Below are 26,374 nucleotides of genomic sequence, written 5' to 3'. Positions count from 1 at the left end.
ATCCAATTCTAGCTGCTGTGGAAGGGCTGCATGTATCCAGTGCCAGACCTGGCAGAGGCAGCCAGACACTACATTTTAGATTTGTTGGGCTGCTGTAGAGCTGCTGCTCCAATTCAGCATACAGCACGGCTTTCGGTGCTTTGCAATGTTTGCTTATCTTTATTTACAGTTGTTCACAGACCATTCTTGTTTGGTGACGTGCAAGCCAATGTAGATGTCTTTTGTTTGGCATGATAGCATAAATACACATGCTGTGTTGACATTCACTTACATTAGTGGTAAAAAATGAATGGCAGTGTATAAAATTCATACCAATACATACATGCAAAAGAATGCCGATACATACACATAAATATCAGGCATGTAACTGCTAATCACTTTACACTGCTATGTACAAAAAAACCAGCACAGGCCAAATAGAATTTTTATAGTAACTTAGCGATGCCTCCCATGCAAAAAAAAATTAAAACAAATGTATTTCAGTCTACGTCTTCATCTTGCTTCATCCACCAATGGAACCAAGCACGGAAAGCTTGTAACACAGGAGGCCACATGTCATGATGCATGGAAAACCTGCTTGCCGAGCGTGTCGAGAGATTAGTGCCTATGTGCTGTGTGCAATATCTTCTCCATCGCACTGCACATCAGAGATAGCGTCATTGTGCCAACCCTCCCTCAGATCTGACTGGTGGAGCTGAAAAGAGCAGAAAAATAAAAACAGAAACAAATTCTGAAGAGTCAGCCCTTGGGTGCGGAAGTTTTGACCTGCTTTTGCAATCACATGCTCGGTAGTATCATGAACTATCAGAGGTTGACTTAATCAGTTTAAACAGTTGCTTTCATGTCATTGTTCTCAAGTAAAATGAGTTCATTATATCCACTGCAAGAAAAAAAAAGATCTCTGCCTCGTTAAAATGAGATTTCGCATGCATTAATTTCGGGGGAAATTTTAGTCGGAACACAGATTAATTCTTTGTAATAAGGGAGTAATTACTCACTGGCATCCACCCAATCGCATCCACCCAAGGCATCCACTCATTGGCATCCACCCAAATTTACTCCACCTTGGGGGATTCACCTAAACATTTGACCAACACTGTTCCCACTTCGAGTTATTGATCAATTCGCTCTCGCCCTACCATAAGCTTACCGTCCCGGTTAGCTCAGTTGGTAGAGCGACTGCTCCGGTGAAGCGGTGGTCCCGGGTTCGAACCCCGGACCAGGACGAATTTTTCTTTAACTACGAAGTTTCTGAGAAAGCTGTATAGCTTTCCTTTGTAGCCGTATGGCTGCGCTTGGGTGGATGCAAATGAGTAATTACTCCCTTATTACAAATTTACTCCACCTTGGGGGATTCACCTAAACATTTGACCAGATTAATTCTTTACATCCCACTTTTCTTCTTCGTCTTTACAATCCTTGCAAATAATGAATGGAAAATAATCAAAAATAAATAATCAATGGAAAGCAAAACGCCATACCCTAATATATTTGATGGCTGTAAGTGAAACTTGCTTGAAGGTATTTTAAAGGGGCTTTAATAAAGCAGTGGTATGCCTGAGTTGTTAAAGGACGCCACCTCACGAATATTGTCGAACAAGAGTTTTTTTTAGTGCGCTTGGTAGAAGCTGAGTTATCTGTAGTCAGTTTGAACGCCTGCATCTTCGCAGCTTTCCCTCTCCTCTCGTCACTTCTTGCACGCTGGAAGGTCGGTGCTCCTCTGCTGGCGCCACCTTCAGGGGCGGAGCTCCTTGACTCCCCAGAGCTACGCGGCTTAGTGGCCGCAGCCACGATATACCTGCCTGACGTCTGAAAGAGTGTAACCAGTAGCCACCTCTCATCTTGTATACACATGTGCGAGCAATGGAGGAGGGTGCGAGCATGACAAAGCCACCAGAAAGGGCTTGCCTACTTTCATGTGTGATTATGGGCTCCCTGTTGCGTGTAGAAGCTCAGGTATTCATGACATCACAATGCAGTGATTGAGAAAGTTGATGTGCTCTCCTATGAAGGTGTTTCAGAGTCTCTTTAATGTCTGCACTCTGCAAACACTCATATTTCCCGACAAAATGAACAAGAACAGCACAATTAACATTAGGTCTGCTTCAGAATTGAACACTCAGTCTGTGACATTTTGCTCCCGGCACATTTTCTTGAACACATTGGCTGAAGTTGTGAGTGCTCTGTGTTTTTTTTTTTTTTTTGCACGCCCTGCTTTAGCTGGTCGCCCAGAAGCAGTGCATGCTGAGTCCCGTGGCTGTCCAGGTCGGCACCTCGCCACACTTGTGTGTTGCACTATGATTATCCGTTCTCATCACTGGTCCTCATCAGAGTGGCGTATGCGACACTGCTATTGGTTGCCTTGTTAATTTCAGTTGTCACAGTCTTTAGCAGTGACCAGTAAGCAGGATTCTCTCCTGCTATGTCGCGCATCCATTCCACTGCTTTGCGCAAAGCCTCTGCGTGTCTCTTCGATGGCCCACATGTGGGCTATCGTACCTAACCTCAATTAAAAACCTTTTTTGCAAAAAAGGTTTTTAATTGAGGTTAGGAAAGATGGCAATTTTATTGCTTGCAGCAAGTGCAGATAGACATGAAATTGCCAGATGCCCTAAAAGCAGAGCATTACCAGCTCATGACTGCAAAATCTCCTTGGCTAATCACATTTTTCTGCCGCGTTAGCAATGAGAAACTGCCACATTTGAAACAAAAAGGGTGGGGAAATTTTTTGCCTTCTCTAAAATGCTGAACATTCAGACTTACACTGTGTAACAATACAAGCCACTTACAATGTACTTAATGAACATAGCAGTGGTTTATTGTAATTAGGCAAAAGGTCATCCCATATATGATTGTGGAATATAGTAACATGAATATGTTTTCAGGGATTATACACCTCACACAGTTACTGCAGATACAACTACAGTCAAGCCCAATTATAACAGCCATAACAAACATTCATTTATATTACGAACAAAGGTGAAGCTACCGTCAAAATATGTGTTAGGGCTATGGCACTGCATCTCATCGAAACCGTAGAAGCCCCACTTTGTTATAAACAAACAAGAATGCCCCGTAAATTCCCTCTTGGAGTTGAAAAATGTGCTTCTAGCCAGCACGGCGATCAAAGATCTTCTTCTAGATCTAGTGATGGCCCCTTCCCTCTTGCAAAACCAAAGCAAGAAAAATACACTTTGAATCGGCACTTAACCACTGGCACAGTGTGCCTCCCCAGGATAGGTCTCCTACGTACCTGATCAAGTGGCAGTTGTATCATCCACACATTCGGATATCTGCCTGCTGAGCTGCACCATATGCAGACAGCAGACAGTCTGTGTCACAATGGTGTCTAGTGGGCAGTGCACGCCAGTTAATGAACGCTGGATTGTACTGGTGCTTTTCGGGTGAAGTGCTAGATCCCGTCTGGCCTTTAGGTCTATACAGGCCTACTTCTGTGTAAACGTTGTGTCAAGATCCAGGTAGCTGCACAGAGGTGCACTTTGATTGGGAGGCCAGGCTACAGCTGGAGTGGAGCACTACTCCCACTGAGCGCTCTGCATGGACATGCCTTAGTGGTAGCTTTGTCACTGGATCCTGAGTTCAAAGACAAAGTACTCTCTGCCAGTGGATGTGAATGCCCCAAAAGCTTACTGCATTCCTAAAGTGGCTCACTGCAGGAAGGGTCTCGGCCAGGAGAGTATGACCAAGCTTGAGAGCTTAGAAAGTGGCTTCATAGGGTCTACTTTGAAGGAATAAACGTGCACAACGTGCTTTTCATGGAAATAAATGCTACTTTCGTCTGCAATAGGGTAGGCCCACTTATAAAAACTTCGGATACAACGGATGTAATATGCGTGATCGTCAGGCCTATTATAAGTGGGCTTGACTGTATCACTTTTAACTGTAACTATAGCATCATAAAGTCCAAAAGAACCACTTCATACAACTGCCTCCACAGTTTGGAGATCAATAAATGCATTTCATGCATGCTTGTTGTGCCTATAGCTTGCCTTCTTGGTTTGGAACTATGTATTAATGCCTTTCAAGTAAACTGGTGGTGACAATAAGTGTACCTCAGACTGCAGGCCAGGATAACTACTGCCAGACTTTGTGACGCTTGAAGTGGCTCAGTGCAGCTGGCATCATCCTCCATGCTTTGCCTGTCACAGCTTGTGGAGGGAACTGAGGTCTCGGGCTCCTCTACACCTTGATGAGTGATCATCGGCTCGAAGAACTCAAGAGGAGGACACTTTTCACCGCATGCTAGATAGGCGAGTTGGCTACAGTCCTCGGGTGTCAACCCTGGGGAGTTTGGGAAGATCCCCCCAGAGGCCTTCTTTTGCTTCGCAGCTTGGTGCTTGCAGAAGGCCCCTTCGCTTCCCTTCCAGCAGGCACAGAAACCGAGGTCAGCTAGCACCTCATACGCACTAGTGCTAGCTGCGTCAGGCACACTGTACGCATTCCCACCCACATGTGTGACAGGCTGGTGGTCAGGAAGCTTCTGCAGCAACTTTGCACACATGAGCCTGTGTGATGGCTCATGACGGTGGGTATATGCTGCAGTAATCTGGCTTCTATAAGTATTGCTCCAAAGATGTCGCAATTGTTTCCACCTAAGCTACTGGATTGTAGGCTTAGGTTTGGCTAAGCACCACATTCTTAAGCATGCGGATCGAGGCTTCACTGTATTTATTAGTGTTGTGCTCTCTAGTTAGTCCGGTGGGGTGCAGCAGGAGCCACTCCCCCTCCCACTTCAAAAATGCCTCAACTCTTTTGATGTATGGCGGGTAGGCAAGAGACCGTAGAAACTCCTTTGCCGCCTGAAGTGTGTCTCTCTCTCCCCTTAGCATAGAATATCTGGAAAAGAAAATTTAAACAATAATTGGGTTGAAAACCACGATTACTGACACTTATTACATGTGGAGGTGTGTGGGTACTCAGCAGCCAGACTATCGAAGATCATGTTTTGGTGACAGGATACTTGAACATAAAAAAATAGAACATGCATGCCATGGAGTAGGGTCGGGCCAGAAAGTATCCGTGTAGTAGCAAATTTTATCCTGATCGACTCTTCATGACTTAAAGTGGCTGTGTGACAGCACTTTTGCACTTCACGTCCCCCATTCCAAATTTGATTTTTCATCCTCATATGCCCCACAATCCTTAAACTTAGGTCTGCAGGTGCCAGAAGATTGATTGTTTGGAGTTTCTCCTCCACAGCACACTTCGTTCGTGTTTCTCTCTTTTGGATGGTAGCTATACGTTGTTTGTCAGCAGTGTCAGCTACTAGTACCGCATCCAAATCTTAAGAGCCTTTCCTTTTCTTTTTATTTTTGTGCATATAGTACTTTGTACATCATGCTGATTAGGTGGTCACACTTACTCATTATCGCATCGAGATTTATGACATGCAGCTGTATTATGGCAGAATGCTGACTTATATTACAGTTCTTTCAGCTAGTTTAACAAAACTTCTGTTTGGGCTAGATGGTGCATAGCTTATTTTGAAATGAATTTAAGCGCACAAGAACTGCAGAGCATGTGAGCCGTGGCTGAAGGAGATAAAGATACTTGGCTGAGGCGGCGATAAGACAGCACGTGAACTATTAGAAGCCTTTCACAACAGGCAGAGGGGGCATGACTGTCTGAGTGACACGTCTGTTAATCTTTTGCAGGCAGAATACAGATGCCTTGAGCACGCATTGTGATATGACGATGTGTTTCTTTACTGCACATGTCTCCTTTTATGTATATATTTTTGCTCTCTTGCCTGCGAAGAAATCAGATGTTAGCGCCTGTCCTGTGTCTCCTCTTCTTGTGAGCGTTTTTCTTGTGTGCTTAAATTCATTTCAAAATAATCTTTCAGCTAGGTCTCCATTTTACTGCTGAGCGTGTACACTTGGTGCATCAATTTTTATGTTGTGCTTTATTGTTTTCCTTTCTGCTGCATCGTGCCCCCTACTCTTTGTGTAGCTCCTGAATGAGGGCAGTAATATTTTCAAAAACAAACTGTGTTGTTGATGCATCTTTTGGAAAGCAGCCATCAACTGCTCTCTGTCTTCCTTGGCCACTTTGCTGTGCACAGATGTGAGCCACCGCCACTGGGCTTGAAGGACATGAAAATGGCAGAAAAACTGTTGAGTTGCTGGCCGTGTCTCGCGCAAGGCATCCTTCTCTGGCCTTGAGTTGTCGGCCATGAAGGGTGCAGAAGCCCGCAATCAGAACACCCCTTGTGGATATAATCAGTCACGACTTCAAAAGATTGATTAACAGGTTGAAAAACTGAGGGAGTTAGTATATTGGTAAAGCTACACCGATTTCCTTTACTCGCAGTACAACACAAATGTGGTAACGGACAGCGATCAAAAGAGAAGTCCTGACTTTACTCTGAAAACACACAAGGCTAGCTGAATGCGGAAAAGAAATAGGGTTAAGAATGAAAACTGGGCGTATTGGTGTTAATTAAATATTGTTTACGATGTATTTTCTAGCGACTGCTTGTCTGGTCACAAGTAAATGTTGGAAAGGTTTGCTTTGGTAATTATTGAAATTCTTCCTGTTACTACTGATTTGAACCTGGGCTTTTGCGAGTTACCAAAACCAAGGGACGGTAGCATCAAATGTGTAAGCCTACCTAGAGCACAGGTGTACACTGTGCTTACCAATTTCAAGAGGTACCTAGTGTTGTTGATGTACATGTGCCCTCACTCTGCAGCTAGAGGGCGTAGTCTCTGAACTTTATCCTTACTCTACCCATGTAAACATAGGTCACTGGAGTTCCACACAAATGGTATACTAATTCAAACCTCTTAGTGCACCATTTAACTCAGCTGTATGGTTAGTCACATAGTGTTTCAAGTTTCAGTTTAGAAGCAATTGCCTGTTTTTCCACGAGGTGATGTACTTTCATATTCCAAAAAGCATGCATGACAGACTCTGATAGTCAGACGACCCCATAGACAGCAAAGGCTCCGTGACTTTCATGGTTAGCAATAGTTTTCAGGTGCTAGTGGCAGCAGTGGGTTTCAGAATGACACCATATCATCGGAGTTCTGTTTGAGTGAAGGGCAAAAGCCTGTCCAGAACAGTGACAAATGAATAGTGATAAACTTTGTTTTCTGCATCTGGTTGCTTGCTGATTTTTCGTGCTGCTTACTATGTTTTAGAGGTATTGGTACTACCATCACAGATCATACCTTTAAGTATACTGCGGGTGGCAATTTGTGCAATAAAGCATTTGGCACATTAAAGTGAACACAAATGGCCCATGAGAGCAACTGGGCTTTCTCAAGCTGTTTTTTGAATTAGACATAATTTAATCTAGAACAAATAAGTATACTTATTGGTTCTAGATTAAATTATGTCTAATTGTCTAATGAACTTGCAAGTTCATCTAAATGTCCTCCGGACCAAGCAAGCCTACGCTGAAATGGATAAATTGTAAGAAAGTTACCTAGTGAGTAAATGTATTGCTCATTACCTTGTTAACTTACGTTGGCTTCATTCAGCTTTTATGATATTGTTACTACAGAGAAGGTACTGGTTTTTAGTCTTTTTTAGCGGGAAAATATCTATAGTAGAATACAACTTAAATAAACAGCAGTTGCTAACTCTGGGCCATGGTGTCCTGTATTACTCCGCTGGCCAATCGCAACAGTAAATGAAATCAGGTTTTTAATGTTTGACTATATCAAACAATCCACGTATCAAAATTCTTGAGCTCATAATTTTTTTCTTGTGATAAAACTTCTTGATTACGTAGCAAGAAACGTTAAGCAGCAGACTACTTTTTCGTCGTGGAGGAATTCAGTACGCAGAGGCTGAATGTGGGCGGAGCTTCATTGCAGACTTAAGTTGTATCTGACTATAGGTGGAATTTTTTTTTTACCTCATTTCACAGCTATTCGAGATTCTGCTGCACTGTTTTGACGGTTTGGTTGTGGCTATTAAAAAGTTATGCAGAACTGAAAGGCTTTAAAGTCTACCAAGCAAGTCCTGTCGCCCGAATTCTCGGCGGTCTGTGAACAGTTCACAATATTAAAGGACTGTTTCACCCAGTGGCACTTAAGGCGTGGGCAGTGAAGGTGTTTTTTTCTTTTTGCTACGACAAATACCAACCTTTTTATTTTTTATGTGCTGTTATTCACCAATAAGTGTGAGTGCATGAAATATTTTCTCCCTTTCCGCATTCTTTGCAGCTGCTTTCTGATAAATCCATAAGGCTTTTTGTTTTTGAGCTTTATTGTTTCCTTCAGTTGAGCCTAAAAATTAGGTGACATTTTTTTTTGACCTGGAACTGTAGAAATCAGTTTCTTAAAAAAAGTTTCGAATCCTGGCTTCTTCGGGTAATTTCTTCCTAGCAGTAAACAATTTACCTCTTTGTCTCCAAAGCACAGAGGGCAGTGCTTTTGGAGCAAGTGGAATGCCAAGCTGTATCCTTCATATTCTGAGAGCTGTCAGCACTGCTCCAGCCTTGTTGGCAGTGAGCAACGTCGTGGCTGTGCTTTTTGTGCAATCACACGATGCAGTTGAATCCACAGAGATGATCTCTTGGGCAGAATTAAGTTAACTGCTGGCAAACGACTGGCGTGATGACAAGCACTGTCCAACAGTTGTCATGGGTAGAAGCTGAATGCACCTCTGTACCTGTGAAAACAGCAAGTGGGGAAGTTCTGTACAAAATATGTTCGCAAATACAAAGATATGGGTCTCTTAAAGGGACACTGTATAGGTTTTAGAAATCAACGAGCTTAAGAGCGTCGAATGTGTGAAACTTGCAGGTAAAGCATGCGAAGTCTTTTTGGGCTAGCACTTGAAATAGTGAAGTAATCGCCGATTAAAATCCGGACGCCCTTCAATCTTCTCCGCAGAGCACAACGCCAAGTGGGAAGCGCATGATGACGTCATCAGAGGTGCCGGTACATTTCTAATGCGCAAACACCTGGTTTGAAAGAAAAAAAACCAGCGCCACCGAAGACGAACCCTGCTGAGTGCTGTTTGGCAGCGTCTAACGAGTCAGGGCAGAGTGGGGCCTACGACAGCGGTAATTTGAAATCATACCTTCCGTGACGTCACACTGAGTTTCCCCGCACTCTTCAGGTGCATTGAGGAGAAGAGCAAAATTCAATTGTCGATTACATCACTACTTTAAAAGCTAGTGCAAAAACACTTGGCATGCTTTACCTACAGCCTATATAGATTTGGATCCTTGAATATCGCGAAATTCTCAAGAAAGTACTGCAGTTGCCCTTTAATGATATATACTTTGTGAAGAAATGCAAAAGAAAGGTGCTTTTGAGTGATGTTTAAAGTTAATTATCTAAAAATGTTAGATTTGCAATGTTTTTCTATCTGCAGCTGCAGATGCTCCTTTGGTGCCTTTTTAAGTGCTTCCATATAGTATACCTTTAATGCCAGAGATTTGTTATAGGAACTAGCTGCTATCCTGTAGATACATCCTACATCATAAATTATAAGCACTGTGTATCAGCTAGTCCATACGTTTACCTTTCCTTTGGATGAACACAGCAACATTTCTTTTAGTTGTACACACTACTGTTGCTAATTTCTTAAGCAACACTTTCCATGGTCCTGTCATTAAACCAGTAGCGCAGGCAGAGTACTAAGTTTGAGATTTTCCCACAACTAACAGCAGTTGAAAAATCAAAGACATGCATAAAGGTTTCATTTTGGTCAATTCATTGTCATTAACAGCTGTTTCGGTGGTGTTGTTACATATGCAGTATTGATATAATGGGTGTTAACAGCAAACTGTTTTTGTCATTGTCAACAGTAGACTTTTTCAGGTAGAATAGTTGCGATTACAGTGACGGCAGGCCAGACTTCATGAAATGACCGAGATGAACTGATTGATAAAGCAGCATACTAGAATCTGCAAATTAACTTTTTGAAATTGTAGCAGATATAGGCTTGCATGCAGTTGCAGAGATGTGACGGGCTATCGCGGAACCATGGACCACGTTTGACATATATATGGAGGAGCGTAATTGAACTTGGCACCATACGACAAGGCAGTTGTGGAAAAGGCAAGCATCAGTTGCAAAATGAGCATACAGCCTGGTCAAGTCACGTCCAGTTGCATGCAGTTAAATGGGAAGTCCAAAAGGAGTGGGATGTGCCTGCTCTGACCCCAACCTATGCCCGCTGCACACCTCTGATGCATCTGAACAGCCAATATTTCCAATACTGTAGCAGCAAAGGCAGTTGTATTTCTGCATATCTAATAGCTGTGAATGGACGTCCTGATGGCCTGCCTCAATAGGGGATATTCAAAATTCCGCAAGTGCGCTTTCCCGCATAACATGTTGCCCCCAACAAGATGGCGGACCATGCGTTTCCAGCTGAAACAAAGCAAGAAAGACTTTTTTTGTTTGATTCTTCCAAAATACGTTTCTTACATTCTATCCACACATTTAGCGCCTGTCCTGAAGCCCATGTAGTTCCTTTATAGCAAAGTCGGCCATCTCGTTAGGGGCAACATTGTTATGCGGGAAAGCGCACTTGCGGAATTTTGAATATCCCCTATTCTCTTCTTGCAACAAAGTACCTAACTGCTAAACTTAGAAAACTGATTAGCAATTTTCAGTTAATAACACTTGCAAGTAAATCATCTCAGATGGTTTGTCGCATCGGGCAAATGGATTTATTCTCCAAAAAGCCTTGTTTTAAAAATTACAGGCTTCCCTTTTCCACACCACTTTCACTTCTCTGGTGTGCTGCAGGAATCATGTATTTCCTCGAATAAGCTGTTGTCAGTGTATTTTACGGTGATGACTTTTAAAGCTTCCTAAGAGCAGGCTTTATTTGCTGACATGTTTTTGATATAATTTTTTTTAACTTTTCTTGTAGCTTGCACTCCTCCTGTGAAATTTCTCGCATATGTTGGAGTAATCTTCAAAGAATGTGACAGAGGTGCCTGCAGTTCAGGCACCTGCAATCATGCGTCAAGCTAGCAGCATACAGCATGAACGTAGGTCCATTTCATATTTATACGTCCCTCTCTTCATTACCAGCCCAAGCCCTGCATTCACTGTTTGTTCTTGACTGAGGCAAGGCGCTGTTTCAGTTCACAATTTATTAAAGGGAGGGTAGACCAAAATGGAATGCAATCATTACCGACCTCGGTTTTTTAAATACAGTATAAAACACGTCAGCCCATTCAAAGCAAGTTCCTCATGAGGCACTTATGACACAGAAAGCGGTTGAAATATTGCTATGCCCATAAAATTTTCATGTAACGACAAACGCGTGTAAGGACCGCAGCTGTGTACGGACTGCACCCCATTTTCCCGAAGGAAATATTAAAATAAATATTGGTGTAAGGGCCGCACCCGGACTCTCCACGGCCCAGGCGGGAATAGCCTTCGAAATGCACGTGCCGTGGCCTCTGCAATCAGCTACGGCTGTGAGCAATGGTGCGCTTGATTGTGAAAGCCGCGCACGCGCACAAGGTACATTATTTCATTCAAATAAAGAAAGGCTCTCAATAATGCTATTTAGTTTCAATGTTTGAAAAGGCCCTCAATCTCGTTAATTCTGTCTAACAATGAGCACACAGCACTTACCAAGGGCATATAGGCAGCTACACCACTCGTGTGGTGCAAGTACGCACCAAAATGTGAGAGGTGAAACAAAATTTGCCGTGCCCATCCCTACAATTCCTTTGCTGTAGGACAACAGTAATGCATGTACAGCAGCACCACGCAGCTCCTTTCATTGCAGCAAGATTCCTCGTAAGAGGGAAAGGTGTGATGAGGTGAAGTCGGCTGGAAAAAAATGTCTTCACATATGCTACATTGGGGAACTGGATGAATATAGAGGGGGATAGTGAAGTTGGAGGGTGATGACACATTACAAACAGCTAATGCAGTGTGCAAGACACTTGCTTTATTCCCTTCATGTGAGTTATTATCATGGCATGCACATACACGCATATTATGTAGTGCACATGTCATATTAAGCCTGAACATGTCCAGGGTGAGGTCAAGGAGCCGAAGGAGAATAAAAACAACGGTGAGTTAAGAAGGAAGAACAGCAACACAACAAGAAAAGCACAAGCATGCACAGCAGCAAGATAACACACAAAGGGGGCAAGAAAAGCAAGGCTAACATGACCCACAGTATTTGAGGGAGGCAGTATCATAGACAAGCACTGGTATTCTGGCAAAAGGTTCATTAATGCAGCATGAAAACACTGGATGATGTGGATTGGTTTTGGCAAGCCCTGTGCACTCCATGAGCAATCTACAAGAGGCCTCAGCCATCTTTCTAGCCGGATGTGCAAGTGCATGTCTTTTTCCTCTGTGCACACTCCTGACCACATACATACCAGGGCCATTGTTGGTTCTCTTTCTTTGAGCGGTGGATCACAATGCTGTTAGGCAACATTTACGCCATACAATATGCAATAAAGACGCCGTGATGTCACTCTTGTGCACTGCAGGAGAGTAATGCTCAATGAAATGTGTTCACTGTCAAAGTAGTTTCCTTTCCTGTGAACTAAAAAAGACAACCCCCTATATGCACTCAAAATATGACATCTACAGTTCAGTGAAGGGCACCATACCATACGCAGGTGTTGAAATGTCAGCAAATGTCTGAAAGGACACTGAGGACCAATTGAAGTTGCTCTGCAATAGTAGATTAGTACCACATTCCAATAACAAAGGGCCTACTTGTACTGAGAACCAAGCTTGTGCGCAGCTCAGAGATCGTTTGTTCAAAGAAGCAGTTCAAAATTACCGTGGTGAAGTGCGTTGGTAGGAAGGCTATTACAGCCCTCGGTTGGTAACAACTTTATTAGTCCCACTTCAGTGGATCTGGTGAGGGTGGGTGAAGGAGTGTTGAATAGGACGGCGACCGCCCTCAGGCCACTCTAGATGGCCGGGCACTGTTTGGCTGCGGCAACCTCCAAGGCCCAGGGCATGATGCAAAGCTGTAGCTCTGCCCGTGAGCTACGCAGAGCAGCCTCCCATCGCTCCTGCGATTCCATCCCTTGTAAAGGAGGTTATGGCTTGTTTGGGTAAGTTTGATAGGTGCGTTTAAAATCCGCTCTGGTGCTCGAGCATAAGTGACAGGTTGGAGATTTCTCCCCTCTATGTATGTATTACACTCCTTCACTGCCTGTAAAAAAAATAGAACACTTAAAATGCCTAGTGGTGTGTGCACATGGAGGGTAAATTGGTTTTTTGAGCATGATTAAGGCAGCTTGAAAAATGGTAAGGAAGTCTGACTTTGAGTTTCCATGAGGAGAATGTTAAATAAATGAACCGGAACTATTCATCACAAATATAATGACAGAACAGGTTGCAAAATGTTGATGAAATTGCAAGAACCTGTGCATAAAATTTAAGCCCCCTGAAAAATTACCGTCTCATACAGCTTTGCATAGTAAGCAATCACCACGCGGATGAGGTTGCACGAACTGCTCACCACGATGGCGATTTTGTGTAGATCCCCCTTTCGAGATCAGACGCAGCGGGCAGGCTTCGTGCACTTGTGCGGGACATCACGCTTGCCGCGTGGAATTCCGGCCAATTCTGCAATTCACGTCTAAAATCCTTGGACCCAGATCTGAAGCTCCGGCTTCCATCAGGCCTACCACGACGTGAAGAAACTTTGCTGTGTCGCCCCTGGCTTGGTGTAGCTTTCAGCCACCAATACTCTTTCTTAATTGGTATGGCTGATAGCCGTGTATGTGCAGGTATGACGAAACTATAACCCACATTCTTTGTGACTGCCCGGCCTACAGCGCCGAAAGGCAGTGTCTCAGCCGTGCGCTGGACCTCCTAGATCCAGGCCCACTGACGGAAATGAAGATTCTCGGCCACTGGCCACGGCGATTGTCGGCGGTGAAGGCCTCCAAATCACTGCTCCGCTTCTTGCGAAATTCTGGCCTGCACGATAGGTTGTGACTTCACCGAACGCTGACTTTTTAGTGTGTCTTCAATTTTCTGTTACTGTCTTTTTTCTTTCATTTTTTTATCCTCTCACCCCCTTCCCCTCGTGTAGGGTAGCAAACCGATTACTATTCGGGTTAACCTCCCTGCCTTTCCTCTTCTACCTCCTCCTCCGTACAGCTTTGCTGGCTATTTTCTCTTTCAAGTTCAAGCAGAAGTATGAAACCAAACCAAGTCAGGAGGAAATAAGTTGTTCTTTTTTTCACACTATAAGAATATTTTTTTTTTTTTCTGATCACCACCAAGTAATATCATTAGTGCTGTATGGTATGTGATGGCATCGCAGTTAGTGCTAAGAAGTTATTGGGTGACATGTGCAACCCGAAAAGAAAGGTACGGAAAGCCTGCACACACCACTGTCAAGGAGAGAGGCTGCCATTCAGCAGAAAACCCAGTGTTATCCAGCCGGCATTGTGTCAAAAATCCTGCTTCACGCGTCTATGTCCACAGTGAAAGTCACTGAAAAGAGGATTTGTAATCTGAACCAAACGTCACCACATGTCTGAAACTACTTCACTGTAATAAAGTAATAGATTTTAAGTACAAAAAATTTTAATAAACTTCTGTCTGCCTTGAAACCGATGACCTCTGAATCGCCAGCCAGGCACGCTACCAGTTAGGCCGTGTAGGCATGTTGACTTTGCCGAGCTACGAAAGGGGGGGGGGGGGGGGGGAGGGAGTGATGTGTGGGTGCTGTTGGCTTAATTTGAAGCTTGGTAATGTAATTACTGCAGTGAACTAGAGATGTGCCAATTAGTGAGAAAGTAATTACAGTAACATTATGTAGGTGAACTGCAGTGTGGAAGAGTTCAAGGACAAGAGTGTGGAACCTGTGTTGAGGCAATTGTGATAAATGTGTGAACACGAATGAAGAACAGTGACACGTTCTGCTGGGCGAGTTGGTTCATCTTGGTAATGTAAAAGCTTTCAGCGCAAAACGACTAAGAAAGGACGGGTTCTGTGTTCATACCTCCGTCCTTTCTTAGTCGTTTTGCGCTAATAGCTTTTACATTACGAAGAACAGTGACTGTGTGTGCGAAGAGAAACCACTGCAGGGAGCCATAAACACTGTCGTGTCATACCCAGTGGTGGTCCCAGAGAGTGGTTTTAAGGGGGGGGGGGGGGGGGCGGACAGACTTTTTTATATCAAAAAAGAAAAAAAAATTGAAACAATTTTTTATTTCTTTTATTTACACAAATTTTTTGTGCGCTTTGCTGTTGAAAAATAAACGGCGAACGGTATAGATGTTATACCATTACTCAATCTTTGGATGTTAATGTTTACGCGAGCAATATTCATTTCGATATCAGAGGAAACAAGCCGACGACTGAGATATGCCGCCACGGCATGTCCACGAAGGTCAGATCACCTGGCCGTACATTTCACCGGTGGGATTAGCGGCCTGGTCGGCGCCCCTTGTCAAGCCAAGAAGGGATGATCCCCTCGCTGGCGTCGCTGTGTTCCATGGTGGGATAAAGACATGAATGGGTGGCTCCTTTCCACCCCGACAAGGTTGCTGGCCACCGCAACCTCAGCTGAATGGCACCGTTGTCGCCGTGGTCGCCGCGCCGGCGGCATGGCAAGACAATGGTGGGGGCACGGCAAAAACACGTTACCTCGGCAATCACTACAAGTTGTGCTCATATAACTACCAATGTGTAGAACATGGAATTGTTTGAAATAAGCCAGCCGCTAACATGGTGAACGTACAAAGCAGGTGACTACTTGACGCATCACAGACGAAAAAGCTTTCCAGATCTACGTCAAAAATTGCTTCTCACTCTATGAGAGCCCGAAAATGGACGTTCGGGAGAATGTGCAAAAGCTTTTTGGGGGGGGGGGGGGGGGGGGGGGCGACCCCCCCCCTAGGACCGCCACTGGTCATACCCATGAATGATCGGCTTAAGTGTCCCCGAGTATGTTTTTGCAGGCTAGTTGGTGCCTAAGCAGTCTGGGTTTTTTGCGCAAAAGACACGACACAAAAGAAACGAGGTAGACAGGACAAGTGCTTGCTAACAACTCAGGTGTTTATTGATGGAACATTTGCTTAAATACAGCAGCTGCTCTTATCAAACAAGAAGAGGGAAAGAAGAGACTCCGCATACACACATATCAGATCAGCACAGATCCCATCATCGCACGAGTGAATGCATGCTTCGAGCTCTAATTCTGCGCAAGATAACTGATTTCTTTTTTTGAGAGCACAATTGAAGGATTGCTGACACACGAGTTACCCGATTTTCCTATCTCATTAGCCTCAATTATCTCTCTTCCAAGTTGTGTCTTGCACCGGCGCAGTACTGACGTTTTTTCGAGCGCGGGAGTGCAGTTACGGCAATTCCGAATATGGTCTATCATTTTGCTACCTGACTTGTTCCTGACATCTCTTGCGTGCTCCCTCAGCCTTTCATTAAGGCACCTGCCAGTATGGCCAATGTACTGCTTACCACAGGCAAGCGGTATCGAGTACACAACGCTCTTTTTACAGGCCTCGAATTGCTGCTGGTATATTGGTCAGCAGCGATTCGTATATTGGCCAAACTGGCCAAGCAGTATATTGGCCAAACTGGGAGGTGCCTTAATGAAAGGCTGAGGGAGCACGCAAGAGATGTCAGGAACAAGTCAGGTAGCAAAATGATTGACCATATTCGGAATTGCCGCAACTGCACTCCCGCGCTCGAAAAAACGTCAGTACTGCGCCGGTGCAAGACACAACTTGGAAGAGAGATAATTGAGGCTAATGAGATAGGAAAATCGGGTAACTTGTGTGTCAGCAATCCTTCAATTGTGCTCTCAAAAAAACAAATCAGTTATCTTGCGCAGAATTAGAGCTCGAAACATGCATTCACTCGTGCGATGATGGGATCTGTGCTGATCTGATATGTGTGTACGCGGAGTCTCTTCTTTCCCTCTTCTTGTTTGATAACAGCAACTGCTGTATTTAAGCAAATGTTCCGTCAATAAACACCCGAGTTGTTAGTAAGCGCTTGTCCTACCTCGTTTCTTTTGTGTCGTGTCTTTTGCGCAAAAACCCAGAATGCTAAGTGTTCCCCTACATTTTTGGGGAGCGAGACAAGTTGCAATGCCTCTTTAGGTGTTGCAAATTGCCTAAAAGGAGTGAGGTGTCTTTTACATGCACAGTGAAAAGTTTGTGGAAGCCATTATTGGCAAAATAATTTATTTTCATCACTGACCTTCATGCATCCTGGAAATGAATATGCAGCCTAACTGTGAATCATTACCTAGCGCATGGTCACACATACCGTATTTTCGCGATTCTAAGCACCCTTCCTATTTTCGCAAAAAAATTTTTGAAAAAAGTTTGCATGCGAATCTAAGCACCCCCTTTTTTGCGAGAAAGAGTGCGTTGCCAAGGCCGCCAAGCACACTTGCTCACTCTTTCGTCGAGCCTGTGAGGTCGGAGTCCCGAGGTGGCGCTGCCTACGCGGCGTCCACGGCGCTTTTTGTGTTGCTGCGTTCCGCACTGCAAGACAGATGGCGGCACAGAACGCAAAACAAAAACTAACCAAAAAACCAGCTGAAAGCGACTGCGATAACTGTTTCAGTAGTAGTATTTATTTATTTATTTTTGAGTAGTGTCGTGTCTGTCAGCCTGTTATCACATGGGCCAGGTATCAGTGGCGCTTGGCAGGTTTCGTGGGCGCACGTTGCTTTGTCTAGTGTCAGTTGCTTGACAGCCCTCACGCCTAATGTGCCTAATGCAAGTTCGGATGAGTGCAAAGAGGGCTGCCTACAGCTTGAGGTTCAAGCGAGCTGTGATCAAGTTTGCCAAAGATAATGGCAACCAATCTGGTGTGGACCGGGCATGTGTCATCAGGTGGAGGAAACAGCGGGACCAGATTTTCAAAGGGGCCGCGACATGCAAGAAGTTCACGGGACTGCGCAAGGGCCGACATCCGCAAATTGAACAAGAAGTCTGTGAGTTTGTTCACAGTGATCAATGCAGAGGCTTCGCTGTCACTGCTGATGCAATTCAGGTCAGAGCGATGGAAATGGCAACACGAATGCAGATTCCCCGTACGGTGTTTCATGCAAGCCGGGGCTGGGTACAGTGCATGATGAAAAGAAATGGATTTTCGTTGAGGCGCCGATATGCCAGAAGCTGTCGTCCGATTTCAAAGAAAAACTTACTGCCTTTCAGAGGTATGTGATGAATCTCCGCAGGCAACACAGCTACGAGCTCGGCCAGATCCGCAACACTGATCGACGCTGGTGTACTCTGACATGCCGAGGGCGTGCACAGTCAATGAAGTAGGAGTCTGAGAAGTAAAGGTGAAGACAACAGGTTACGAGAAGCAACGTGTCACTGTGATGCTATGTGTCACAGCCAACAGCCACAAAATATATATAATTTCCAAAGTGCATATCATCTTGAAAAGAAAAAGCCTGCCGAAGAATGAGCCTTTTCCTAAAGATGTCATTGTACGAACCCAGGAGAAAGGATGACAGCACAGCTGATGTCTGACTGGATTCGAGTCGTGTGGCAGCAGCGCCCGGGAGCATTGCTCGGTGGACCTGCAGGCACACGGTCAATGCTTCTGTTGGGCGCGTTTCGTGGTCATCTCACCCCGGAGGTAAAAACAAAGCTTCACCACAGCAATTGTGACCTGGTTGTTATTCCAGGTGGCATGACGCCAGTGCTGCAACCTCTCGACGTTTCTGTAAACAAACCCTTTAAAGCTAATCTTCAGCAGGAGTACGAAGAGTGGGTACAGAACCCCGACCAGGAGAAAACGCCGACGGGAAAGCAGCAGAAAACGCCCCCGTCAACCATCGCAAGGTGGATATCGGAGGCATGAAAGCAGGTGCAATTTTATGTTGTGGTGAAGTCATTTAAGAAGTGTTCTATTACGAATAACATTGACGGGACAGAAGATGACCTGCTGTGGGACACTGAGAGCGGCTGCTCGAGCTGTGCGACAGACTCAAGTGGCAGTGAGAGTGACGAGTAGCAGATATAAGAGGTGGGTTCACTGTCTGCAGCTATTTTTTTTGTTTAATGTTTTCTAAATAAAATGTTTTTTCTCACGCCCGTCTCATCAAGATTTCGCCACAAAAAGAGGCACCTGGAAGGGGGGGGGGGGCATTTTAGATTTTTCTAATCTAAGCACCCCCCCTGACTTTGGGCATCGCGATTGTGAAAAAAAGGGGTGCTTAGAATCGAGTAAATACGGTAATTGTGCTTTTGAAAAAGACTTGGGACAACACAGGGACGACACAAACTCTGATGTGCAAACTGTCAACTGAAGTTTTTATTGCGATGGGCATGTCATAAAAGAAATCCCCCAAAAAACCCATGTCAAAACAGAAATCCTCAAAAAACACAGTTTTTTGGGGATGTTATAACATGTGAAGCTTATATATGTGTGCTCATCGCAATGAAAAGTTTATTAGACAATTTGCGCACCAGAGTTTGTGTCGTCCTTGCGTTGTCCCAAGTCTTTTTCAAAAATGCAATTATGTGTGACCATGTTAACTACCAACTAGCCCAATTTGAAACCCTCTTAATTACCTAGTGCAACATTACATATTGACGAATATGTCTCGTGTACAAAGATAAGAATTTTTCTGGGACAGACCCGTCTTTCATAAACGTTTGAGAGCGGTGTACATGCACATTAGTGTTGCCTAGTTTGCAAACAGAAGAAGCCAGCAGTCACCTTTGCTAAACAGAAATATGGCAGCATGTACACCGATATGGTCCAGTCACATTAAGGGTGTAGAGGGTAAACAGGTTGTCTAGGATTTTTTTCAAAATGACCAAACAGCATCCCCAATTTATATGCAGCAAAGTGTAAGGGGACAAGTCAATGAAAATGGGATCTAACAGAGTTTCGGTTGGTTTATGGGTTTTAACGTCCCAAAGAGACTAAGGCTATGAGGGACGCCGTAGTGGAGGGCTCCCGAATGATTGCGACCACCTGGGGTTCTTTAACGTGCACTGACATCGCACAATCGCACAGTACACGGGCCTCTAGAATTTCTCCTCCAAAGAAATTCAACCGTCGTGGCCGGGATCGATCCCGCATCCCTCGGGTCAGCAGCCGAGCACCATAACCACTGAGCCACCGCGGCGGCCTAACAGTTTCACTGGGAGGACAGGTGGGCAGTGATCTTCCAATGCATGGATACAAGGTTCATAGCCCAGCACAGAAAAAGATCCCTGACCACAAATCCTGGAAAGAGAAAAAGAAGATCCCAGACCTAGGAAGACCGCCTGAGTAACGCAGAAAGATCCAATAAAGTTTACTACTACTACTACTACTACTATGATCCATTTCCAGTTGAATTATTGAACCGGATCATGCCCTTCCAGCTACAAAATGCCATTTGGAGCTTTATTACTGAAACAGAAATTACGTCCAGCTGCATAATTTATACTTCCAGTTACCTTCAACTGAATTGATGTACAATTTGTAGGTTTTAGTCAGGGGTACAAGTTTCAGCTAAAAGATGGGAATGGGTACACACGTCAGAATGCTGGCCAGGCCTTGCATTTTCATCTGGGAAAATGACCATGAAACAATTACGTGACTTCTCCTTCAGGAAAAATAGTTCACTGCTGTATAACTACAAGCAGCATGTGAAAGAGGCAGCCGAAAGCAAGCACACAGAGGCAACAAGGTGCCATGAGGCAAAGCATGTTGCGATCTTATCACACAAAGAGTGCCACACAAGACGTGTAGCACCCTGAAGAAGAGATGTTGTAAACGACTAGAGACACAGCGACCATGCTGTATGTTGAGCATGTTGTGGACTGCTGGCTTTCAACAAACACCAAAGCAAACAGAAAAACACTGGTGAAAGCATGTCCAGTCAACACCCTGGTGCTAGAAGGAAAACATTTTGGAGCATTCCTGTCTTTCACTGAACTTAGGCACCAAATAAAATGAGTGTTGTGTACAAGCAGAACACATAGGGAGGCACCACACGAAGAAACGTCACTTCTTCACAATCACCAAAGCATGTGCTGAAGCACGCAATCAGCAAGTTGGCAGACGGTAGGCTGAAAGCACCTGGGACACTTCCTCACTCACAAAAAACTGCCGCCACCAATATGGTCCTATTTAAAAAAGAGCACCAAAATGATGAAGACTCCACCAGCTTCCTAGCAGCATGCTATCAAACTTGAAGCAAAGCAAATGTACACTGATTACTTGCGGCATAGCTACATGTGACAACCACGGCAGTAAGTGCAATTCCCACACGCAATTCATGCACTTCATGTCTCTCAGGTAGAATCCAAATGGTGCTGTGTCCTCCTCGTTGTTGTAGATGTTGGTGCTCCTGCTATTACCACCACCTGCCAGTGGCATCATGGTCCTGCAGCTGAGTGTGGACGAATATGTTGTGTTGCACATTGCAAGCTGTGCTGACCTTTGCAGAGAACTCATCACCATGCCGTACCATGACCATGACACCTTTGCAGACACCTTATGTAATCGTTCAGGAACCCGGTATGACCACCCAGCTAGGCAGCCAGTCCAGCCAAGGGGTGAACAAAGATTAATCTGGCATCATGGCTCCCGAGCACATGAGACCCCATGGTGAGAGTGGTCTGCCACATCTGCATAAGATGCACACCATCAACCGCACGTTAATCAACACTGTGCACTGAAATCTCCCAACGGGCTAGACATTGCGTTTCCAAAGATGTGAAATTGTTGAAACCGCAAGTTCAACTAGTAGTAGTAGTAGTAGAAGACGTTTATTCGGCCAAAATTTACAGGCCGAGCATCTCGACCGCCTGGGCGACCAGAAGTCGCTGTTCTTCCTCCCCTTCAGCGCCAAGCCAGTCGAGCCAGGTGGTGATGGATAAAGAAGGTGGGGGGTAGGAACCCGACTGCTGAGCAGCCGGGCAATAGAAGAGGCAATGGGCAACGTCCGCATAGATACAGGGGCAGTTGGGACAGGAAGGGTCCGATCGATAGCGATAGAGAAAGAGGCGAGACGGGGTGATGATTGCATTCATTTGAACGTGCCGAAGAAGGCGAGCCTCCGGCACTGTGAGTGATGGATGAGGGGGGGGGGGGGGGTAAAGGCGTTTGTCGAGGCGGAGCTCGAGGTAGACCTCTTTTATGGTGCGGCGAAGGGTGAGTCTCCCACCGTCCTCCGAGGGCTTGGGCCAGGGGATCAACGGTGCCCGGAAAAGTGTGTCACGGGCGAGCTGATGAGCCAGCTCATTGCCGTCAATCCCTGAATGCCCAGGGACCCAGCGGAGGAAAACGATGGAAGGTTGCAATGCGGAGACCGCTCGTTCGACCTCCTGTTGAAGAGAAGGGGTTAGGGTGCGTTTCTGTATGTGGTGTATAGCGGCTTGTGAGTCCGAATAGACTGTGTACTCTTGAAGAGAGGGAAGGAGGGCAAATGACTGGAGGGCATGCGCAATGGCGAGGACCTCGAGGGACAATGCATTTGGAGGGCGTAGAAACGGCCCGCTGGTGTGAGTTTCAGGAGCGGGGAGGTGGGGGTGGTACAGGGCGTAGCCGCAGGAGCCACGAAGGAGGCATCCGTGTAAGCTACACCCTGGGTATAAAAGAGAGGGGAATGGTGCTGTGCGGCCGCATGACGACGGCCGGCGTGCAGAACGGGGGACATGTTGGACGGAAGGGGGAGGATCCGAAGATTGGGAGCCGGGGTGGGAATAGGAGAGGTAAACGGGGCGCAGGGAATGGGCGAGATACCCGCTTGAGTCAGTAACCACTGACCCTGACGGGTAAGGGAAAGCCGGGCAATCTGCCAGTCATGATGGAGAGAGATCAGAGAACGGAGAGGATGAAAGAGGCCTGTTGCAAAGATCTTTGCAGTAGAGGTAGTGATAGGAAGGTTGAGAGCTGCCTTGTAGAGGCCCACAAGGGCAGTCTCAAGAGCGTTAAGTTGAGTCTGATTGAAGGAAACGTAGGGTGCAAAGTACAAGACCTTGTTGAGGGCCAGCGCGTGGGCAACTCGGCAAGCATGAGCCTCGTGGAGACCTGAGCGCCGAGTGACCACGCGCCGCAGGAGTTGAGTTACGGAGTGGCAGGTGGTGACAGCACGGTGGAAGGCTTGCACGTTCTTGGCTGCATGCAAAGGAAAGCCAAGAACTTTGCACTGCGTGACGACAGGAATGGGAGAGCCAGAAAGGTGGAGAGAGACGAATTGGTTGTGTGAGCGCTGGTATGAGGAATGGTTGAGGAGAAGGAGCTCGGATTTTTCAGGAGCAGGAGAGAGGCCAGCAGTGGTGAGAAAGGAGTCGATGAGATCTAGGCCACGTTGCAGGGTGTCCTGTACGTGACCGGGAGAGCCAGACAAACACCAGAGTGATGTCATCGGCGTAAAATATATGATGCAGGTCGGGAATTTCAGCTAGCTGGGAGGCGAGAGGGGCCATAGCAAGATTGAAAAGGGTAGGAGAGAGAACAGCACCTTGAGGAGTGCCTCGGGTGAGGTTGTGTGGGTCGGACAGATAGGTGTCGACCTGAAAGCGAGCGACACGTTTAGAGAGGAATGAGCGGATATAACAGTACATGCGGGAGCCACAGTCTAGGGAGGCGAGTTGGGAAAGGATGTGGTCGTGGCAAACACCGTCGAAGGCCTTGCGAACATCGACGGTCACAAGTGCGTGAATTTGAGTGGGGGTAGGTGACAGAAATGTGTGCTGGAGAACCAGAAACATGTCCTGTGCACAGACGTGGCGTCGGAAGCCGATGAGAGAATGAGGGAAGAACTTCCTCGTCTCGAGAAAATTAGAGAGGCGAGTCAGGGCCATTCGCTCAAGGGTCTTACCAACACATGATTTCAGGGAGATTGGGCGGAGGTTAGAGAGAGAGGGAGGCTTGCCCGGCTTTGGAATCATAGAAATGAGGGAGGAGGTCCAAGAGCTGGGCAGGCAGCCGCTGTCCCATGCATCATTGTAGGTTTGAAGGAGGAATTCTTTGGCGCAGTCAGGAAGGTTGCGAAGTGTGGTGTATGTAATGGCATCCTCACCGGGAGCCGAGCGTGTAGCATTAGCAGCCAGAGCCGATTCGAGCTCCCGGAGAGTAAAGGATTGGTCCAGATCGGGGTTAGGTCCAAGTTCAACTATAGTCTAGTTTTAGGTACAAATGTAAAATATAGTCTAGTTTTCGGTGCAAATGTAAAATACGCTCACAGCAAAACCAATTATTAGTATCAAAATGAACTGTTTCCATATAGCTAGAGGTACTTGATGGCAGATTTCCCAAACTGATGGACACAAACAATTATTACAGTCTTTTTATACTCAAGAAAACCAATAAAAAAAATGCATTGCAAGGAAGGGCACAAGTTTAACTGTTTATGACTACCTTGAGTTTTTGAGTATATGCATGCTTTTGCAATTTGCACCAATCGAAATAAGGCTACCTTTTACATTGTGGTCACTGAGAGAAATTCAAACCCACAAGACAGCACTGCGTGTCACCGACATCTATCTCCGCTGTCACCTGAAAAGTACAGACATGATTAATTTACATTCTTTTCATATATGGTTCTATTTACACTGTTTTTCCTTGCTCAATAAACTATACATAAATGCAATCAGATATATCACTAGCCGTAAGCAGTCTTACTGCAGGCGAACATGTTATCCCTTCATGCCTGCCACAACACACTAAGCACGTGCTCACCAGTTTGGCGATTTCCATGCGGGCAGCACATGAAGACAGACTGCACATAAATGGGTCATGGATGGATCCCGCACAGACTTCTTGTGCGCTGGAACCTTCACTGGCAGGAACACCACACCTGTAAATAAAATGTACAAGAGTCATATATGTTTGTTTTCCGCGTGCCCTTAGAGAAATAATTTTTTTCACCCTCCTACGGTCATTTCCACGTGACTGCTGCGCAACTGTTGATGTAGCACTGTTATGAAAATTTCAGCTTGAATAGCGAAATCACTTTTGTGTGCTTCATTAATAATGCTTAAGCCAGGTTATATTATTCTTTTAGAGTTTCATGCAATTTTTTTTCCACACTTAAGGAAACAACGCCTTTCAGATGATTTCACCTATGCTGCCTTTCCCATTCATCAACACCAAAAACAAAGAAATCAACCAACGGACTAGCATGCTAGGCTTTGTTTTCTCAATTTGGCGCTGTGTGCAAAAAACTGAAACACAGTATGATGCAAAAAGCAACGCGAAATGCCGAATAAAAATTTCGGATTCGCAGCATGCATCCTGAACACGCTCCTGTGCTTGCTTTAAAGTCATTTCCAGCCTGCATGCAAAAGGAATGAGAATGACGCTACACACGCACGGATGTCTCGTCGAGAAGCCCGACACATTCCTGGAGTTTGTTGCTCGGCCGCGCGAAGCCCATCCGTTCAGCGACGTTCACTGCCGGCGATCGCCCCTAAGAGCTCGACAGTTTGGCACTGCTTCTCGCCGCAATGGATCCTTGCACAGCCACCACACCATACGCCTCGGCAGCTGATTGCACATAGGAGCAACTCGAAAGGATTGTGGTGATCTCGAAAGTCGCTCACCTTTCCTACTTCTGAGGTTTAACAAACGATGAATAAAATAATGCAACGAGCAGCACGAGCAGCGAATCGCAGTGCCAGCACCGCCATTCAAGTAATTTCCGTGCTACACTGAGCGCACAGACCGATGACCTCTCACCTGCTCTCACTGCGAGCGAAAGGTTTGCATGGATGAATGGTGATGATGATGATGATGATGATGATATTGTGGCATTGCCCTTTGTAGCGGGCGGGCACAGAATTTGTGTCCTAGCCGTCGAAAAAAAAAAGAAAGAAAAAATAACGAAGCACACGCAACCAGAAGTCACAACGTATGTGCACCGCGACTACGTCTGTGTCGGTTCAGTTCGCGGAATAGGACACCGCCGCGTTATCTGCCACCATCGTTGTAGCCGGGCCTTCGTGGTGGTACAGTGGTGGACACGGCTTTCGTTGGTGTGCGCCTATTAGCACCGCGCTCTCCCTCCTGTACCCCTTCGCCTGCTTCAAATCCCAGAGTAAATGGATAGGAGCGCCCCCTATGAAACGGGGTGGTGGCAATTGCCACCATGCTCAGCTTTTCATTCATTATTGTTGTTCAACTGTGTTATTAATTCTCATTAAGACTCGCCATCTTCTTTCACTACGCTTTCCTACACTTCTAACCTTATGTCACATCTCTGCTTGTCAGCCACCAATCCTCCAATAGCTTTTTGCTAACTTCCACGGCATCCGGATAGATACCATCACATTTGAGTATAAGGTGTTCAATTGTTTGCACAGATCTACCACGCACTGTACATGTGTCATAAATCTTCGTTGAATTTTTTTTTGTAGCTGCGCGTTCTAAGACACCCTGACCTAGTTTCAAGGAGTCAGACACTGCCTCTTGAGTTATCATAGAAAAAT

At 45.6% G+C, this 26,374-nt stretch overlaps 1 protein-coding gene across 13 annotated transcripts; it reads right to left on the bottom strand.

The window, feature by feature from the left end:
- Positions 1–410: 410 nt before the first annotated feature.
- Positions 411–25,938, bottom strand: LOC149367661 (uncharacterized). 13 transcript variants are annotated; one of them, XR_016285047.1, is made up of 6 exons: positions 25,257–25,938; positions 24,627–24,744; positions 18,133–18,260; positions 8,376–8,646; positions 4,074–6,106; positions 411–694 (listed from the first exon to the last, which is right to left on the bottom strand). XR_016285047.1 is itself a non-coding variant. In XM_089556548.1 (4 exons), exons 1-4 carry the CDS (start codon positions 25,286–25,288, stop codon positions 17,422–17,424), a joined length of 321 nt encoding a protein of 106 aa, XP_089412674.1. In that variant the 5' UTR covers positions 25,289–25,938; the 3' UTR covers positions 16,954–17,421. The 13 variants fall into 13 exon arrangements, 6 of the variants coding, with proteins under 6 accessions (XP_089412674.1, XP_089412700.1, XP_089412693.1 ...); XR_016285052.1 differs by lacking the exon at positions 18,133–18,260; XR_016285061.1 differs by having other exon boundaries at positions 4,074–4,857; positions 18,133–24,744; positions 25,261–25,651.
- Positions 25,939–26,374: the final 436 nt, after the last annotated feature.

Source organism: Amblyomma mixtum, chromosome 1, assembly GCF_055824585.1.
Source record: "Amblyomma mixtum isolate Tamu chromosome 1, ASM5582458v1, whole genome shotgun sequence".
Lineage (NCBI taxonomy): Eukaryota > Metazoa > Arthropoda > Arachnida > Ixodida > Ixodidae > Amblyomma > Amblyomma mixtum.
Note: the sequence above shows the minus strand (reverse complement) of the source record. Positions and strands in the feature narration are given on the sequence as shown.

Coding starts and splice junctions, on each gene's coding strand:
- LOC149367661 (XM_089556548.1), bottom strand. CDS start 25,288: ATGTGTCGGGCTTCTCGACGAGACATCCGTGC. Junction 24,745..25,256: donor TCTCGACGAGACATCCGTGC/GTGTGTAGCGTC, acceptor TTTTATTTACAG/GTGTGGTGTTCCTGCCAGTG. Junction 17,465..18,132: donor TCACATACCTCTGAAAGGCA/GTAAGTTTTTCT, acceptor TCTGTCTTGCAG/TGCGGAACGCAGCAACACAA.